General features: G+C 55.5%; 1 protein-coding gene across 1 annotated transcript; it reads left to right on the forward strand.

The window, feature by feature from the left end:
- The first annotated feature begins 1565 nt into the window (after positions 1-1565).
- Positions 1566-10642, forward strand: NES (nestin). Its single transcript, XM_084769704.1, has 4 exons — positions 1566-2613; positions 3579-3703; positions 5471-5544; positions 5747-10642. The coding sequence occupies exons 1-4, from the start codon at positions 1828-1830 to the stop codon at positions 10213-10215; spliced, it is 5454 nt and encodes a 1817-aa protein (XP_084625830.1). The 5' UTR covers positions 1566-1827; the 3' UTR covers positions 10216-10642.
- Positions 10643-15969: the final 5327 nt, after the last annotated feature.

The raw sequence follows: 15969 nt of genomic DNA on the forward strand, positions 1-15969 counted from the left end.
CTGATTTTGTAACTATCAATGCTGAGAATGCCAGTTTGTATGAATGATTCTGCCCTTAGCAGAAGTATGCCTAGCGGCACTTCAGAAGTTGATGGGAATTCATTCCAAGCCAAAATTCACTGAATGATTTTTTTTTTCTTCTTTTGAGACAGGGTCTTAATATGTGGCCCTGGCTGGCCTGGAACTGGCTGGCTATGTGGAGCATGCTGGCCTCACACTCACAGATCTACCTGCTTCTGGCTCCTGAGTGCTGGGATTAAAGGGGTGTGCCACTAAACTGGTCTCATTGAACGATTTTTGATGAAACTCAAGCCAACAACTCAAACAGCTATTTTAAAATTACATCTATTATTGTGTGTGTACAGACAGGTGCCTTCGTGCCACAGTCTGTCATGTGGCGGACAGCTTATGGAAGTCAGTTTTCGCGTGCCTCACTATGTGGATCCTAAATATGATGGCAGGGAACAGGGCAGCAGGCCGGCTGGCATGGCATTGGAACAGTAGCTGAGGAGCTAACCTCAATCTCTCTCAAAGCGTGCCCGTGACACACCTCCTCCAACAAGGTCATAATTCCTAGTCCTTCTCAAACAGGCCCATCAACTGGGGACCAAGCGTTCAAACATTTGAGCCTACGGGGGCCCTTGTAATAAATTCGCAGCTTTATTCCTTTCTTCTCCAGACTTCATTGTTAGCCACCAGGGGGCTCCCCTGAGAGCAGCGTTAACTTCCTAACCGAGTAAATGACAAGAGTCGTAGGAACGACAAACAAGAAACATTTTCTTGAGAGCCTATGACGTCCTCTGCCACTCCTTTTCCTGATGCGGGAGCAATAGGATGTCCCTATGCAGGCAGGGACTGGGCATTGTGTCTGTTAACACCAGCCAGAGCAGGGGTGCTGGCACATGCCTTTAATCCCAGCATTGGGGAGACTAAGGCAGGAGGATCTCTATGATTTCGAGACCAGCCTGATCTACATAGGGAGACAGACCAACTTTTTATTTTTGTTTTTTCGAGACAGGGTTTCTCTGTGTTGCCTTGGCTGTCCTGGACTTGCTTTGTAGCCCAGGCTGGCCTCGAATTTACAGCGATCCGCCTGCTGGGATTAAAGGCGTGCGCCATCACGCCCCCGCTAGACCAACTTTTTAAAAAAGGGATGAGGGTTACTGTCCAGGCTGGCCTCAGTCCCACCTCTGCCCCCAGAGCACTGAGAGGCCTCTTCCAGTACCAGTGGGTCCTTTCTGCTTCGGGCAGCGCCTCTGCAATGTTGGGGGGGGGGTGGGTGCGGAAATTTACTGTTTTACACAAAACACTTCATTGTCCGTTGTTTTTGTTTGTTTTTTTCCTAACAGTTCATGAAGTTTCCAACACCAAGCCATTTTAGAGATGAGAAGCTTAGTCTCTGAGGATTTGAGTAAGGGTGTGTAGAGAAAGGAGGTCCGCAAGCCCAGTTCTGTGCATCTTAGGGTGTTTAGGGGCGTCTGGCTATTCCTCAAGCTTCCCACAGAAAATCACCGGCATCCGACGGGATCCTCCCAGGGCCGGGATCCCCCTTTGGTTCTACTCTTCTGCTCCTGGATGAAGCAAGGACCCCGGCTACATGTTGCACTGGACCCTAAAGGGTTAAGGCCGAGGTACCGCCCCTTTTCCGCCCGGCTGGCGGGAGTATGAATACCCTCGCTCCAGCTCCCTGCTGGAGTCCTCCGCTTCCGCTGGGTCACTGTCGCCGCTACTCTTTTACTCCCCCCCCGCCCCCCTTTAAAAGCTCCAAGGGCCACTCCCTTCTCCAGTGCTCCACGTTCGCCCGCCTTCGGGTGACAGACCAGCGACATGGAGGGTTGCGTCGGGGAGGAATCTTTCCAGATGTGGGAGCTCAATCGACGTCTGGAAGCCTACCTGACCCGGGTCAAGACGCTAGAGGAGCAGAACCAGCTGCTCAGCGCCGAGCTTGGGGGACTCCGGGCGCAGTCCGGGGACACCTCCTGGAGGGCCCGAGCCGACGACGAGCTGGCAGCCCTGCGGGTCCTCGTCGATCAGCGCTGGCGGGAGAAGCACGCGGCTGAAGTGCAGCGCGACAACCTTGCCGAAGAGCTGGAGGGCGTGGCGGGCCGGTGCCAGCAGGTGCGGCTCGCCCGCGAGCGGACCTGCGAGGAGGCCGCCTGCAGCCGCCGCGCCCTCGAGGCGGAGAAGAGCGCGCGGGGCTGGCTGAGCGCCCAGGCGGCCGAGCTGGAGCGCGAGTTAGAGGCTCTGCGAGCCGCTCACGACGAAGAGCGCGCGCACCTGAACGCTCAGGCGGCCTGTGCGGCGCGCCGGTCCCCCGCGCCGCCCCGCGGACCCCCTGCACGGGCCCCCGAAGTGGAGGAGCTGGCCAAGAGGCTAGGCGAAGCGTGGCGCGGGGCGGTGCGCGATTATCAGGAGCGCGTGGCTCACATGGAGAGCTCGCTGGGCCAGGCCCGTGAGCGGCTGGGCCGAGCCGTGCGGGGCGCTCGGGAGGGTCGCCTAGAGCTGCAGCAGCTGCAGGCTGAACGCGACAGCCTCCAGGGGCGCAGAGAGGCGCTGGAACAGAGATTAGAGGGCCGCTGGCAGGACCGGCTACAGGCCACTGAAAAGTTTCAGGTGAGGAGGGTCTAAGGATCTAGGAAGTGCTTAGGGTGCCAAGAGACCTTCAGGAAAGGAGCGTGGGCAAGGGCAAGGGTAGCTGTATTCAGGAGCCTCTGCTCAGAGCATCCACAGGCTCTAGACTTTCCCAACCAGGCAGGGCGAATGGAATTCTGAGACACACAGCCCACTTGAAAGGACCGCAGCGCAAGCCTGCTGTAGCAGCTCCTCACTTTGAATGGCAGCTTCCCTTTAGGGCCCTTCCCTATGTTGCTGTCAATCAGAAGGTGCCCAGCACATGCTCCCTCTATGCCAGACGGTCCCTAGCAACCATCCTGAAGGAGGGTGGGGTGAGCCACCATTGACCACCAGCCATCCATGGCCCCTGGGCTCCCTAGGGCACATTCCAGAGGCCTGGGGCACCCTCTCCCTCATACTGCACAGATGTGACCAACAGCTGAGAAAACAGCCTCTGGCCTGGCCCAGACAGAAGCCCCGACATGGCCACCTCCCCACTCTTTTTGGAAAAAGAGTCCAGAAAAAAATGCAAAGCGGAGGATCCCAGCCTACTATGGGGAGCTGGGGACAGTGGTGGCTCAGCTGCTCTCCTGCCAAGCAGCCTCTTGATAAATTGAAGGAAATAAATAAAAGAAAATAGCTTTTTCCTTCTGTTTCCACTTTACGCCCCTCCCCCGCCCCCTTCCTCTCTGTAACCCATCTCCTCTCTTTCCCCCTCCCCTCCCGTGGGTGCTGGCTTCTCAACATGTGCTACCATTTAATCTGCATCCTCAAGGGAAGACTGGTCTAGGATAGGCCTGGAGTGTTGCCTGTGGTGGTCTTGGGGATCCAGTCCAGTGTTCTGGGCAGACAGGGCCGAGGTAGAGGAACAGGAGGCCGCCATACAAAGAAGTGAACAGAAGGGAGGGAGGGTCTGGGGCCCAGAGCGAGGCCCCTCCCACTCACTCCTCTGACTTGCTTTGCAGCTGGCTGTGGAAGCCCTGGAACAGGAGAAACAGGGCCTACAGGGCCAGATCGCTCAGATCCTGGAAGGTGGGCAGCAGCTGGCACACCTCAAGATGTCCCTTAGCCTGGAGGTGGCCACATACAGGTACACAGAGAAACGCAACAGGGCTGACTCCTTGGCTGAAGGGCCCAGGAACTTGGCTCTCGGTACTTTCTGTCACTCGCAGCAGTCGGTCGCCCTGTGAAAATAATTCTTTTATTTATGTGTATTTGTGGATAGGCCACATGTGTACAGGTGTCATAAGAGGCTGGAAGAGGGCGCTGGGTCCCCAGCAGCTGGAGTTACTGGCGCTTGCTTGCAACATTGGTGCTGTGAGCCAAACCCCTGTTCTCTGCCAGAGCAGCAAGCACTCTTAACCACTGGACCATCTGCCCAGTCCTCAGATTCACTTACAACTTTTAATTACTTGTTAACTAATTAATTAATTTGTCTATAACGGAGGCGTATGAATCCCAGTGATGAAACACGTTTTCTGGCTTGGCTGCAGGTACTTTTACCCACTGAGCCACCTCACTGGCCACCTCACTTCAGGTGTCAGTTTTACACCTAAACTTCCACCGGAGCCTACTGGCTCCCTCTTAAGTTCAGGACCAGAAGAGGTTGGTAATGCTTAGAGAGAGAGATCCGGCCTCAGGGAGAGAACCCGAGGGTACAGGCACCTGCGTCTGACTACTCTCAAAGGCAAGGCAGGCAACCAACAGTTTCTGTGCATACATCCTGGGGACACCTGGCTAGTCTCAGAAGAGACCATGCAGGTGGTGCCTGATCACACTGACCTGCCGCCTGACCTGGACCTCAGCTATGCCTAGGGTAAGAGCTAGGTGCCTAGCTTTCATTTCCTTTCAAGCCCCAGAGTCACTAGTCTTGCCTAGCTCCTTGCCCCTTCTCTGGTTGCCTCAGGATACCAGATACCGCTGTGGTGGTATCTCGTGTGGGGAAAGGGCCCCAGCTGGAGTGCCGCTGCTGAGGGCTGAGGAAATCACTCGAGCGTATGGGGCCAGGGCAGGATGTCTCTCTTCTCCAGAATCCAAGGGCTAGGAGACACAGGGCCTGGGATGGTTGAGGAAAGGAGCTGCAGGAAAGCCAGTCTGGGAGGGACTGAAAGGACAAGGCAGGATGCTGCGAAAGGAGAGAAAAAAAGCTGTTTTCAGAACCACATGTGCTCAGAGGTCACGGACAGAAACTAGAGACTAGTTCAGAATCCCTTGTAAATTGATTTCTCCTCAGTTCCATGGGGCTCTGTTCCGAGGCAGAGCCATGAATCTAAAGACCTCTGCCCTGAAGGGTTTGGGATCCTAACTTGAGGGCCTTAACCCCAATCAACCCTCTGAGGAGAAGAGTCCAGGCAGTTCTGAGGAATGTACCCACTGGTGTTTGAGGTCTGAAAAGGAGGTGGGGGTGGGGGTGGGGATGAGCTGAATTCATTTGCTTTTGTCAGTCTACCAGCTCTGGGGGACAGAGAAGGGAGCCATCCCCTGGGAACTGCCTGAGAATTCCCACTTCCCCTGAGGAGCACCCCCTTCTCGGCCCTCCAGATGGTAGTGTGGACAAAAGGCAGTAATTAGCATGAGAATCAGCCTCCCTTCCAGAGGATGAGGTCATCGGCCTTGGCCTTGGGTGGGGAGGCGGAGCCTGATCTGAGGAGCTTGATCTAAGTGTTGGCCCTGCGTCTGACTGTGGGAATCTGCATGTGGGGTCTCAAATATGGCTGAGACCAAGTATATGATATCCGTGGTGTATGAATGACTGTGTGGCTTTTATATGACACTGGTCACAGTAAAGAGGGAGCCTACCGGGTCACGGACTTGCACCTCAGCTGGGGCTAACCCCATTTTCCCCTCTCTCTACCAGGACTCTGCTGGAGGCTGAGAACTCCCGGTTGCAGACACCTGGCCGAAGTTCCCAGGCTTCCCGTGGCTTTCTGGGTAAGAGGCGGGGCTGACTCTACCCTTTCCCCTTCTCTGGGAAGATTATTCCTAAGCGACCACTGGTCCAAGTCTTCACGCCCTCAGTCTAGTCAGACAAAACGGCTGGTGTACTCTGGCCAGTGTGAGGGAGCAAGCGAGCGAGGGCTGCTCTGTGTGAGGTCAGGATATACTCACTGTGTTTCTTACTCTGCCTTTCCAGACCCCAAGCTGAAGCTCCATTTCCTTGGGACACCAGAGGACCAGCACCTGGGATCTGTGCTCCCTGTCCTCAGCTTGACAGCCCTCCCTTCCCCTTTGCCTAATGCCCTTGAGACTCCTGGGGCAGCCTTTCTGAAGACCCAGGAATTCCTTCAGGCTCAAACCCCAACCTTGGCCAGCACTCCCATCTCACCCATGTCTGAGGCTCTCTGTCCTGCAAATGCAGAGGCCAGAGCCCAGGGTGTCCCTGCTTCCCTGCTCCAGGCACAAGGTGAGCGGCAACAGGCTCCAGAGCCTCTCTGGGCTGAAGCCACAGTGCCCCTTTCTACTAGTGTCCTCCCAGAACTAGAGGAGCCTGGGGGCAAGCAGCCCGGCCACTTCCCTGAGGATCCGTCCTCCTTGGCCCCATCCCTCAACCCTCACCACCCTATTTTAGAGGCTAAAGATGGAGGGTCCAGTAGGTTGAGAGTATCTAGCACATTTCAGGAAGATGAAGGGCAAGTCTGGGAGCTGGTAGAGAAAGAAACCGCCATAGAGGTAGAAAAAGAGAGCAGCTTAGGACAGGAGACACAAGAAGGTGGTCCGTATGCAGAAGAAATCCAGGATTCCCAGAGTCCTTTGCAAAAGGAAACCCTGGAGGCTGTAGGAGAGGAGCCACTGATGTGTCAGGAAATCCAGAGCTGTGAGACACCAGTGAAGGAGAACTGCAATTCTCTGAGGTCTATAGAAGAGAACCTGGAAACACTAAAAAGTCCAGAAAAAGAAAAGCAAACACTACAGAAGTCTTTAGAAGAAAAAGATGCAGAGGCAGAGCAAACTCTAGAAGGCGAGATTCCTGAACTATCTAAGCCTTTAGAAGAAGACGACCCAAGAATCATGGATCAAGAATTAATGTCTCCTGAAGGTACACTAGAGACAGTTTCATTTCTAGGAAAGAAAAACCAAGAAGCAATAGGGTTTTCCGAAGAGGGGCACTCAGAGTCATCAACTTTTAAAAATGAGAGCCAATATCCACTGGGATGTCCAGACGCAGAGGGCCAGGAGTCCCTGAGGTCTCCACAAGAGGAGGACCAGGAGGCATTTAGACTTCTGGAGAAAGAGAATCAGGAGCCACTAAGGTTAGAAGAAGCAGGAAACCAGATGATTGAGAGACTGGTAGAGCAAGAGGGCCAGGAGTCCCTGAGGTCTCCAGAAGAGCAGGACCAGAGGACTGTGAAACCTCTAGAAAGAGAGAATCCGGAATCTCTCAGGTCTCTTGATGAAAACCAGGAGACAATTCTCCCACTAGAAAGCACGAACCAGAGGCCACTGAGATCTCTAGAAGAAGAAGAGGAAGAGCAGAGAACTGTAAACGCTCTAGAGAAGGTGAGTCAGGACTCCCTCAGGTCTCCAAAAAAAGAGAGTGTGGAGCCACTGAGGCCCTTAGAAGAAGATGACCAGGTGATTGAGAACTTGCTAGAAAAAGAAGCTCACAAGTCCCTGGGGTCTCTTGAAGATAAAAACCTTGAGCCCATTAGACTACCAGAATACGAGGCCACGGATTCACTGAGGTCTCTAGCAGAGGAGGACCAGAGGATTGTGAAACAGCTAGAAGAAGAAAACCCAGAGCTCCCTAGGTCTCTAGAAGAAGAAGAGCAGGTGACCGAGAGATCTCTAGATGGAGAGAACCAAGAACCACTGAGTTCTGTAGAAAAAAAGGACCAGATGATTGAGAACCTACTAGAAAAAGAGAGTCAGGACTCAGTGCAGTCTCTTGAAGGTGAGAGCCAGGCGGCCTTTAGACCTCTGGGAAAAGAGAACCCAGAGTCCCCGAGACTTCTAGAAGGACAAGACCAAGAGATACAGAGACTTGAACAAGAGACTCAGCAGACACTGAGGGATGAAGGGGTTGACCAGATGGCAGTGAGCCCACCAAATAAGGTAGATCCAGAGTTACTGAAGCCTCTTGGAAAAGACGAGAATCTGGAGTCGCTGGTGTCACTGAAGGGCAGAAGCGTGGAGCCAGCGAGGCCTTCAGAAGCAGAGAACGCAGAACCGAAGGATGCGCAAGACGGCCTGGAGATGACGAACTCTGCAGACGCCTACGAGCCACTGTGGTCTACGGAAGTGACCAGAGAGACAGCGAGACCTCTAGAAAATGAAATTCGGGCATCACTGGGATATGTGGGTGAGAACCCAGAGCCACCGAGACCCCTTGAAAGGGAGAATCAGGAACTGAGATCTCTGGACAAGTGGGACCCAGAGACTGTGGAGTCTCCGGAAGGGACAGAGCGGAGCCGGCAGCACCTGGAAGAGGAAGGGTGCCTGGAGACAGAAGAGCACCAAGAATCGCCCAGGTCTCCGGGAGAAGTGGGGCAGGAGCCGCCTGGGTCTGGAAAGCAACAAAGGGGTGGGGATGTGGCGGCGGAGAAGGGAGCAGTGGGTCAGGACCCACCTCTGGGGAGGACAGGAGTGGAAAGTGAGGATGAGGCAGAGCTGTGTCTGCGTGGGCAAGGTGGGAAGGAGGAAGCTGCAGGGGAGAGGAAGCCGCAGCAGGATGTGGTCATGGGGGAGGCCTGGAGTCTGGAGAGTTCTGAGCCCAAGGAACGGAGGGTTCCTGCCGAGGAAGGGAGCAGAGTGGGTAATGCTGAGGACCTGGAGGGACAGCCAGAGCAGATGGGGGCCCTGGAGGGACAGCCAGAGCAGATGGGGGCCCTGGAGGGACAGCCAGAGCAGATGGGGGCCCTGGAGGGACAGCCAGCGCAGATGGGGGCCCTGGAGGGACAGCCAGAGCAGATGGGGGCCCTGGAGGGACAGCCAGAGCAGATGGGGGCCCTGGAGGGCCCAGTTGCTCAGGGAATGCCTGAGGTGGCAGAGCAGGATGAGGATACAGCCCAAGCAGGTGAACAAGACTCCGCAGAGGTGACCCTGGGGTTAGAGGCTGCTGCTACCAGAGCAGGACTGGAAATGGAGCCGGAAATGGTAGGGCTAGGGGACCCAAGGCATGTCGCCAGCGAGGAGGAGGTCATTCACCCATCCCTGGGGGAGGAAAGTGTGAAGGCAAAGATAGCCCAAGGCTTGGAAGGGCCTGGAAAAGAACCAAAGGAAGCAGGTGCTCTGGAATCAGAGATCCTTGACTTGCCCAAGACTAACAGAGACGCTCTTGAACACAAGGGCAGCAAAGAGTCAGAGCATGTGGTGAGCTGGGGAGCAGAGGAGGCCTCAGTGCAGTCCTCGGACCATGAAGGCAGCGAGGCCCCTCAGCCTAGGCCCCCAGAGACAGAGGAAGATGAGGGCGGACAAGCAGCACCCACACCCCCTGGTCTCAAGGTCATGGAACTCCGTTCACCCATCCCAATCATGAAAGATGCTGAGGAGCTACAGCTCCAGGGTGAGGGGACCCAGGAGGCTGGGTGGCAGCTAGAAGGGGGGTCTGACGCACTGGGAAGGGTAGATGACGAACAAGAGTTAGGTCTTGGGGAGATCCCTGAGGGCCTCCAGGATTGGGAGGAGAACAGAGAAGAAAGTGAGGGTGATGATTTAGGGGAGACCCTCCCTGATTCTACTCCCCTGGGCCTCTATCTGAGGTCCCCTACCTCCCCAAAGTGGGACCTGGCCAGAGAGCAGAGGCTCTCCCCTCAAGGGGAGGCCAGGAATGAAGGCTGGGAGCCTGCTGTCCTGGCTGCCCAGGGCCTCAGCAACCCACCAGAAGAGGAGGAGGAAGAGGAGGAGGAGGAGGAGGGAGAGCAAGGCCAGGACTCTGACCTGTCATCTGAGGAATTTGAGGACCTTGGGACTGAGGCCTCTCTTCTTCCGGGGTCTCCCAAAGAGGCGGCAGATCACCTGGGCCAGGTGCCCCCAGTCCTGGAGCCTTCATGCTGGGATCAGGGTGGGGAGTCCGATGGGTTTGCTGATGAGGAAGAGAGTGGGGAGGAGGGAGAGGCAGAGTCAGGGACTCAGTGGTGGGGGCCAGGGGCCTCTGGTGGAGGCTTCAGGGTCCAGGATATCACCCAAAGAGGGGACCTAGAACATGACTCCGTGAGTGCCAGTGGTCCCTGGGGTGATGGCTTGAGAGGTGCTGCCACTAATGTCTCTGTGACTGCCCTGGAGTCTGTGTCTCAGGACAGTGCTGAGCCTTCTGGGTCAGAGGGGTCTGAATCTGTTTCCTTGGAGGGAGAGGGTCAAGTCCCCGACCATTTGGATGACCCTCAAGAGGTGACTGGCATGGTCCCAGGGGCAGGAGACACCCTTGATGTCAGTGGCCAGGGCCCCTACTTGGAATCAGGGCACATGAATGGGAAGATAGAGGATGGGCTAGGACAGCCTGAGGGGCAGAGGGTTCTGGATGGGGACCAGGATCGAGGACTCCCTTTACAGGGACAGGAGGTAGCTACCCTAAAGGCCCCTTTGGTAGGGTCTCCTGTGCACCCAGGCCCTAGTCAGTCCCTGGAGGGAGTAGACGGAGAGTCCTGGTCCTCAGGGGAAGACTAGAAAATGCTCCTCTGGCGCAGGACTTGGTGGGGGATGGATGTCTCTCCCTGCTGTGGGCCAGCGCTCTTAGCTCTGATAACTTAACCTTTGGTGTCCGTCCTGCCTGAAGGGGTGTGGCCGGCTGAGAGAGATGATGAGGGCTCAAGTCAGCTGAGCCCTGTGGTTAGTTTTAGGGCCCCCTTCTGCGGCTCACCTGCTGGAAGAGGCCCCGGGCCCAGAGCTTTCCCATGAGTCTCTTCTGGCCAGAGCTTACTTGCCCTGTCTGTCTACAGTTAGCTCCGCCCCCCCACAAGGTCTGGCCTGGCCTGGCCTATGCCCAGAGTTGCTGAGGGCAGCAATTAGGACCGACCCCCTCAACTCATCTCAGCCTGCTGAGATCTTTTTCTACCCTTCCTTGCTTGAATAAAGTTGTATTCCTACCTACAAAGTCTGGCTGCTTCCTTCTAGCCTTTAGGGGATTCCCCTTGGTTGACAAGCACTGGAGTGGAAGGGCCTGCCTCTCAGGGGGCCAGGTTGTCATTTGTGCCCACGGCACTGATTACAGGGCCCTCCCTACTGAACGGCTCCTAACTAGCCTCTCAGTGTCTCCAGCATAATTAGCCCCCTGGTTCCCAAACCCAAACAGTTGTCTCGTCTGTGATGAATGCCTGGGTTGGAGTCCAGGAGGAGGGCAGGAGGAGAGAGGCAAGAACTGATCGCCTAGCCTGGGCAGATCTCAGGTCAGCAGTTAACTCTGAACTGCAGACCCAGACACACGTGTGGAGAAGCTGGATTGCGCTATGCTTTGGGTGGTCGCCTGGGGGCCTGGGACAACAGGGGAGAGGCCAGGGGAAGCCTCTGCTGAGATCTCCCATGGCACTTTCCGGTACGTGCTGAAGCAGGAGACAGGAAGGAGAGAATTAGCAGGTGCAGGGGGAGTGTGAGAGGGCTTGGGGTGTGCAGGCGCGCTATGTGATGCTAGCAGGGGCTCAGAACCAGATTCTGGCAGCAAGCTTCTTCCCAACTTTTGTGCAGGGCAGGAAGGTGCCAGAGGTTCCTGGATGTAGGCATCCACAGGCCTCAAAGTTGGGGTGCCCACATTGAAAGCACCTCTTAGGTAAGCTCTGCCTGGAGGAAGACCAACCAATGCCCAGATGCCCATTAGAAATCTCTACGGGTCCGGGCTGTGGTGACGCACGCCTTTAATCCCAGCACTCAGGAGGCAGAGGCAGGTGGATCGCTGTGAGTTCGAGGCCAGCCTGGTCTACAAAGTTAGTCCAGGACAGCCAAGGCTACACAGAGAAACCCTGTCTCAAAAAAAAAAAATCTCCATAGGGAAGGGACTGGCTGCCCCACACATGGAGACCATTGCAAGCCCATAGCTCCTTCTCTCCTTAGGACTAAGAGTCCCTAAGGAGAGTACACAAGGTCTGATCTCGCCAGCTGGCACTGTGGGCTCCTCCATGCACACCCTTTCATATCTATGTTCTGGTTCCGGGGCTTATTTCATCCACACCCCTGCCCTTGGGGTCCAGGATCCTGATTCTCCCACTCCGCCCTCCTGGCAGCTGAAGCCTCCGCTCTCTCCTTCCTGTACACTAATAACAAGGTCCTCCTGTCTCACTTGCCAGCTGACAGGCAGAGCCCAGCATGTTGGCAACCCAGCAGGCGAAGCCTGGCCTCTAATGGGACAAGACATCCTGTGCCCTCCTCTCTCCAGGCCCTTGGGTACCACTGCGTGGGTGAACACCCAAGGACAGAACTAACAGAGCTCTGCCTTGTACAGGCGCCCCATCCTGTCCCCTCAAAAGCCTATGGCCCTCTGCAGTTTTCCCAGCTGGCCACTGATGCTAATAGCCCTAAGACACAGGGGTGAGGATGTCAGTCAGACAGAAGTGAGGACTTCCCTAAGACGGTGTATAACAGGACCAACGGTGTGGTTGTCATTTTGCTAACCACATAGTGCAGGCTCTGGGAACACTGACAACGTATAACAAAGCTCTTTGCACAGGAGGTTTTAGCAGCTCCTGAGCCCAGGCCATGTCAAGGTGAAATTGTCTCAGGAGACAGATGGAGGTCAGGCTGCTCTGAGTGGCCAGTGTTGGGGGGGGGGGGCTGTTCTGGGGTGTGTGTGTGTGGAAACAGCAATACCTAGGACAGAAGAGACCCGGGGCAGTGGAAGACAGAAGCCAGGCAGAGCAGTAGGAAGGTGAGAGAGGGGAGAAATGGCCTTGGGGAGGTCGCAGGAACCCTTAGCAGGGGGACAAAGTCCTCAGCAAGAAGCCGGGAAGCATGGACTTTCAGAAGAGCTTCTGAAAGGTTATTTATGCACAGGTGCCGCTGCCAGCACTTCCGTTTCCTGAGAACTGGCTGAGCAGAAACAGGCCGGGCAGTGCAAGAACAGCAAAGTGAACTCCTCTTGGGAGCTGTGTGGGAGACAGGAGCACAGGACGGCAGCTGTCCCAGGGCTGCCTGCAAGCATCTGGATGCGCCAATGAGAATCAAGCAAGAACTGACCGCCTGAGCAGGAGCCTTGGGACAGTGTGCTTGGGACCCAGGAGAGAGGACCAAGTAAGAACAAGGGCTAGAATCTCAGCAGAGCATAGATAGAGTGAGGAGAGACCCACAGAGACCCTGGCCACGCCCAGAAGGCTGACTGAAATGGTCCAACAAGGACAAAAATGGGCTAAGGCCTCTCTGCTTCAAGGCAGCAAGGGCTGGTTGGTGCCTGGAAGTCCCTTGAGTACAGATGATTGAGTGACAACAGGACACACTTTTGAGGGTGGGGTCCCCACAGAAGTGGGGAGGGGGACAAGAGAAGAAACATTCCCCAACATACACACAGCATGAGACAGTGGGAGGTTATCCTGGGGCCTCCTCTGGTAAATATAGCTTCTGAGCTAGCCGGAGACAGGCTGGGGCTGAGGGGGGGTGGTGGTGGTGGGGGGGGGGCTGTGCAGTGGAGGTGGCTTCCTCAGTTTGTTTGGGGCACTTCCTTATAAGGCTGAGCAGGCTGAGGCGCCTCCAAGGGTGAGGTCAGGGGCAGAGGCTCCCTCCAGCCCAGCTTGATGCTGTCCTCTGTAGCTGCCAGAGTCTCAAAGGAAATCAAAGTCCAGGCTTTGTGCTACAGCCTAAGGCCCTCCCTAACCCTGAGTGTGGCCTCTTAAAGCACTTCCTCTGCCTTCCCGCTGTGGGCACCTCGTTTCTGGGTGGGACTTTCAGGCGATCTTCTGCTCTCGCCCCTCCATGACCTGAAGCCTGGGCTTCCGGTAGGTGAACAGGATCCTCCCTTGAGACTCCAAGCAGTTCTGACACGGATGACATCACCTTCGACCCCCAGTGCTCAGCCTCTGGGTCAAAGAAACAGGATTCATTCATTGTCTGAAGGAACTTGCCCCCCCCTTCAGTCTCCATTCTGCTGCCCACAGCCCACACCCCAGCCTCTCCCTGGGACGCCAGCTGCTGCCACTTGACCTGTGCCGTTGCAGCTGCTGTCAGCCATGCCATCCTCTCTGGTGGGGGGCAGGGGGACAGGACGAAGGAATGTGGTTTCATTTAGTCTGGAATGTGCTGTCCATACTCCCCATAGAAGGAGGAGTCCCTCCCAGCCCAGGAAACCCAAGAAGACTCTCTGGCTTAAGGAGAGGCCCCAAGTCCTTATCGTATGCCATCCCGCGTCTCAGGGGAGGGCTAAATTCTGGGATGGGCACAGCAGCAGGGTGGTTGGAAGTTAGACTTGAGTCCTCCTTGGAGGAGGGAGAAGAGTGATTTCTCCTTGGTTCGGGCAGTAAGAAAAGGTTGTCCCTGAGCCCACAAGGCCGCCTTAGGACCACACTAGAGCCATGGACTCTGCCTGGGTCAGGGGCAGAGGCAAAGCGGAGTGAAGCCCCCAGTTTACTTTGGCAGGCAATGGAACCCGTGTTTCCTCTTCTGGCTTCCCTGCTCCCTGAGCGCCCCCTCACCTCACCTTCTAACTCAACACCTATACACCCAGCATCTGCAGCATGTCAGGGGTGGTACCCCTTGCCCCTAGTTTCCGCCCTCTCCAGACCCAGTGCCTAGGGCCTCCTACGTCAGTCAATGCCACTTTTTTTGTTTTGTTTTGCTTTCGAGACAGGGTTTCTTTCTTTCTTTAAAGATTTACTTATTTATTATGTATATAGTGCACATCAGATCTCATTATAGATGGTTGTGAGCCACCATGTGGTTGCTGGGATTTGAATTCAGGACCTCTGGAAGAGCAGTCAGTGCCCTTAACCGCTGAGCCATCTCTCCAGCCCTGAGACAGGGTTTCTTTATGTTATCTTGACTGTCCTCGACTTACTTTGTAGACCAGGCTGGCCTCGAACTCACAGCAATCCGCCTGCCTCTGTCTCCCGAGTGCTGGGAGTCAATGCCACTTTTGTAATCTAACTGCCATTCTGTATGCCTTGTCCCCAAAGGATGGGGCCCAGGGGACTGAACCCCAGATCCTAGTACCCTCTTCTTCCCTCTCAGAGCCTCCTCCTTCAGCCATGAACTTCCCTTCCCGGCTCCATCCCTCACCCCCTACCCCACCCTTATGACTCAGCTGTGGCTCCATAAATAAACTGAGGCAGGTGCCAGGAGGCCTCTGTCGAGGAACCCCCTTCCCTGCAGCTGTGGCCTCACTCAGCTGTTGGCAATCTGCTTGCCCTGGGCCCCAGGATTGGGGGAGGCTCCCCAGGAGACTGCTTAGCCCTGGATTCCTCCTGGTTTCTCTGGGGCCCTATGTTTCCACTAATAGAAGCCTCACTAGGGGCACGCAGAGATGCAGGGATCCCTTTAAAACTCCCCTGTCTCTTACCTGTTTTCCCTCCTCCCTAGCCCCCCAGAATTAATTACTCTGCCTCTCCAGGATTGCTCTCAGTTCCAGGCACCTTAGAGGGAACTTCAGCTGACTCTAATGGGGGAAACTGAGGCACAGAGTGATGCATCTCATCAATGATGTAGTGTCTCCAGATGCTACTTGAGGGTTCAGCAGAATAGGGAGCTTTGGGCTTCTTTACATAGGGTATTAAATAGGAGTAGCTTTTTGTTTTGTTCTGTTTTTTATCAAGACAGGGTTTCTCTGTGTGTAGCCTTGGTAGGCCTGGCCTCGAACTCAAAGACATCCACCTGCCTCTGCCTCTCAAGTGCTGGGATTAAAGGCGTGAGCCACCATGCCTGGCTCTAGGAGTAGCATTTTATTCCAGCCTTAAGTGGTCGGCAGCCTTCTCTCTGTTAACAATCCACTTAAATGCCGAGCCATCTGGTAGCCAGAGCCTGATGGTCCTCCCACTTAGCAAACCTCTGGAGCCATTGGCTTCGTGGGACAGTGATCCCACATCATACCTACTTCCCTTTCCCAGCCTTTCCTAATGCTCTGTCCCTGAAATTTTTTAGTTCTTCTGCCCAGGAGGAAGCTAGTTATCTTACAACAACCGAAATCGAAGGCCCTCCATCTGGGGAAGGGAAAACCACTTGCATCATGCTCTGAGAGACGGGGCACCTGAGTGGGCACCCTGGGCCAGGATCTGACTACAGTGCCTGAAAAAGATCTCTGACAGGCGGTGCATTTTTAGAAGTCTTCGGGAACTGCTAAGTCACTGTGCACACCAGAACAATAGGACCTTTTCTCTCCCCCTTCAGGGGTCAAGCCCACAGACAGGGCCTCTGGGCTGGGACAAAGGCCCCCAGTGAGGTCGGGGCAAGTGCTGTGGGAGGCAGGGGTATGGTGAAGAGCTGGGAGGGAGTTGGAATGTGTCACAGCACCCA

This window comes from Acomys minous (assembly GCF_964271855.1).
Source record: "Acomys minous genome assembly, chromosome: 19".
Lineage (NCBI taxonomy): Eukaryota > Metazoa > Chordata > Mammalia > Rodentia > Muridae > Acomys > Acomys minous.

Coding starts and splice junctions, on each gene's coding strand:
- NES (XM_084769704.1), top strand. CDS start 1,828: ATGGAGGGTTGCGTCGGGGAGGAATCTTTCCAGATGTGGGAGCTCAAT. Junction 2,614..3,578: donor AGGCCACTGAAAAGTTTCAG/GTGAGGAGGGTC, acceptor CTTGCTTTGCAG/CTGGCTGTGGAAGCCCTGGA. Junction 5,545..5,746: donor GGCTTCCCGTGGCTTTCTGG/GTAAGAGGCGGG, acceptor CTGCCTTTCCAG/ACCCCAAGCTGAAGCTCCAT.